General features: G+C 39.5%; 1 protein-coding gene across 1 annotated transcript in view; it reads left to right on the forward strand.

Moving 5' to 3' along the window:
- Positions 1 to 3,072, forward strand: part of LOC125029085 (probable 4-coumarate--CoA ligase 3) — a 9,447-nt gene extending 6,375 nt beyond the window's left edge. Inside the window, exons 8-12 of the mRNA XM_047618857.1 lie at positions 605 to 779; positions 992 to 1,161; positions 1,485 to 1,640; positions 2,431 to 2,579; positions 2,738 to 3,072. Of these exons, the coding sequence (XP_047474813.1) occupies positions 605 to 779; positions 992 to 1,161; positions 1,485 to 1,640; positions 2,431 to 2,579; positions 2,738 to 2,858 (771 nt within the window). The 3' untranslated portion in view covers positions 2,859 to 3,072. The remainder of the gene's footprint in view (positions 1 to 604; positions 780 to 991; positions 1,162 to 1,484; positions 1,641 to 2,430; positions 2,580 to 2,737) is intronic.
- The last annotated feature ends 296 nt before the right edge of the window (positions 3,073 to 3,368 follow it).

The following is a 3,368-nucleotide window of genomic DNA, read 5'->3' on the forward strand; positions in this document are numbered from 1 at the left end:
CGCACGCACGCACACACACACACACACACACACACACACACACACACACATACACACATACACATACACACACACACACACACATCTGTGGTAATCTAAGCTTCCTCTAATTTTCTAATAGCAACTGACCTCAAATACAGTACAAACACAAGCATATACTAATAGATAATGATTATTTGATAATGGTATGTGAATATTTAAGTGTATTTACCCATCATTGTAAGGGGAAATCAAACAATACATTTTCAGGTAAATCTCAAAGACATATGGCATATCGTGTCATTAAGTGTGAGAGAGGCAACTCTCTTACTTTTGGTGAGGTAATGTTGTTGATCAGTAACAAATTGTTAATTGAATATAAGATATGGCCCACCAGTCAAATTCAATGGGAGGTCAAAACAGTGATATAATGATTCAAAATCATGGTTTGCATTGCCATCGGTAAATCGCGTGACGAAAATTTGAAGAAGGTCACATTTTCCATATTTATGGAGACTTGCCATATCTAGTGATCTTACCTTTGAATACAGTTTACCAACCTTCAAAAACTTCAAAACAGCACTGTAACACTAACAAACTAAGTAGAAACCCTTGAACACTCTAGGTGACGTTGCTCTACTCGGTGCCTCCGATTCTAAACTTCCTGAAGGTGTCCCCAGCGGCGACGCCGGAAGCGCTCGGCAGCCTCAGAGCCATCGTGAATTCCGCTGCCCCGGCCGCCCCCTCGACTGTTGACTCCCTCATGGACAAGCTCAGCGCGACAGCCGGCTTCCAAGATGGTATTTGACAACCTAGAAAATTGATTATTTCGAGACTAATTGTTTAGGATTCATTAGTTCAAATATGAATATAGTAAAAGAAGAAAGTAAAGAATACAAATTAACGTAGGGGAAAATATAAAGAATGATAAATGCTTACAAATTAATGTTGGAGAGAACAGGGAGAAAGTAATGTATATTTGCAAAGGATTATGGGAGATAATTCATCACAGGTTACGGTATGACGGAATGTAACTTCTTAACGATGGTTCCGTTCGGCGAATCTCGTTCGGGAACCATTGGGAAACTGCTGCCCAATGTGAAGGCCAAGGTTATCGACACAGCCACGGGGGAGCTACTCGGCCCGCTTGCTGAGGGAGAACTGTGTTTCAAAAGCCCATCGGTAAAGTATCTACTATGAATATAATGTGTTGGTTATGTCAGTGATTTATTAGATGAAGTTACTTTGAAGTATTTGATATCTATTTATAATCTGTAATTTAGATAATAGAACACACACATTGTCTATTATCTATATACTTGCTTACAAATACAGTCATAAAGAACACTTTCAGACTTCTAGGATTAATTAAACATGACGAACCCAAATGCAAAATTTGGCAATTCATAAACATAGAAAGTCTGAAAAGGGAGAAAGGGAAACCAGGAAAAAAAAAAGACATACTGCCAGTAACGAGCCTCTACGTCTAAGCGTTTTTGCTGCAGGTTATGGATGGTTACTACAACAACGCCGCTGCCACCGCCAAGACCTTCGACGAGGAGGGTTGGCTGCGCTCCGGCGACGTCGGCCGCTACGACGAGGACGGCTTCTTCAGCATCGTGGGTCGAACCAAGGAACTCATTAAGGTCAAGGGCTTGCAGGTGAGCGCCATGAGAATGATAGCTCGAATATATGTATAATACATATGTGTGTATATATGTATGTATATATATATATATATATATATGTATGTATGTATGTATGTATACACACATATATAATGTATGTATTGTTTAATAATTTATCCGTTGTTGAGGTTTTCCTTATCTTCATTTCACAAATATATTTACAATTTATACAAGGTAAGCACATGGCAATATCTGCATCCGCAAGAAACGGGACATTGGGCTGGTACAGGAGGGGTTTTCACAGACAACTTGTTTTCTGGCGAGATGTCGAATCTGAGCACAGACCCTTGTCAGCCGTCTTGAAAAAGGTGCTTCAGAGTTATTCAGGTTTCACCTTCATAAAAAAACTGGAGAATGCAAATATTCAGAAACACCACCATTACCAAAGAATATGTACAGATTCATCCTTTTCATGAAACTGAAACAATAGTGTTGTTTATGCCAATACACTGGCAATATTTACAAAAGGTGTGTATGGGCACGGAACTTGGAGCCAAGTGAAGGTCGTGCTGAATGGGTCACCGACCTTGCTTTGGTCGCGGGAACGGTACCAAGGAACGCATACACGCTCACACACATACACGAAATCATTGAAAGAGAATGGACATTGTATACACTAGTTAAGGAAAACTTACACTAACCCTGTACACCTGTTTATTTGTTATTGTTTCACTGTTTACGAATTCGTTTACACAATTCGGGCCAATGACGTTTACAATCAAAATCCCAATTCGCGAGTATTCTCTAACCGTAATCTTACTAGGTGTCACCCTCGGAGCTCGAGGACGTCATTCTGCAACATCCCGAGGTAGTGGACGCGGGCGTGGTGGGCGTAGAGCACGACAGGATGGGGGAGGCTCCGAGGGCGTTCGTGGTCACCAAGAAGCGCATCCTGGAGGAGGAAATTCACAGGTATTCGTTTTTCCGCGCATACATTAAATTCATATTGCAAGATTCTTTGCATTTTTAACCCAACACACAATGTAACTATATCCAATATTCCGCCATAATCAGAGATCTATGATAAGAATTAATATCCGTAACCATGCCGTCCCTTCCCAATGATCAAGGTTCCTGGAGCCGAGGGTCGCGCCGCACAAGAGGCTGGCGGGAGGCATTTTCTTCGTCGATTCGCTGCCGAGGTCTGCGGCGGGAAAACTTCTCAGAAAAGAACTCAAGAAGCTCAGATGAAGTCCCTTGAGGCAGACTTTTTTTTGTTTTGTTTTGTTTTCTTTGTAAAGTCCTGACTTTTTGTTGTTTTAGGATTACTCAGGTTAATTTCAATGCCACTATATATATTTTTCTGTATACTTTGTATTACCTTGAACACTGATGTACTGAAGTTCTGTTGTTGTCTTTCACACTTTTTATTAATTCAATCTATCCAAGAAAAATTACTTTTTTATTCGTTGCCTTTAATTTTCTTTCCTTTTGCATTATCAAATTGGGACATTGACTAGTTTCCTTGGCTAAAACATCAGCTCAAAGCAAACCGCCTTCACATTTCTGCCAACAATCTTTATTATATCCATTGTATCTTTATTGTATCCAGAAGTCGAAACAATATATCTCATCAATCTTTAGAAAATGCACTGCTAATAAACAAGAACTACTTTCCATAAGAATAATAAATGGAGTCTTAATTTTCAATTCTTATTTGATTTTTAAAAATTTAACAAAAACAAATATCGTTTAAGTATT

The sequence above is a fragment of the Penaeus chinensis genome, chromosome 9 (genome assembly GCF_019202785.1).
Source record: "Penaeus chinensis breed Huanghai No. 1 chromosome 9, ASM1920278v2, whole genome shotgun sequence".
In the NCBI taxonomy this organism is placed as follows: domain Eukaryota; kingdom Metazoa; phylum Arthropoda; class Malacostraca; order Decapoda; family Penaeidae; genus Penaeus; species Penaeus chinensis.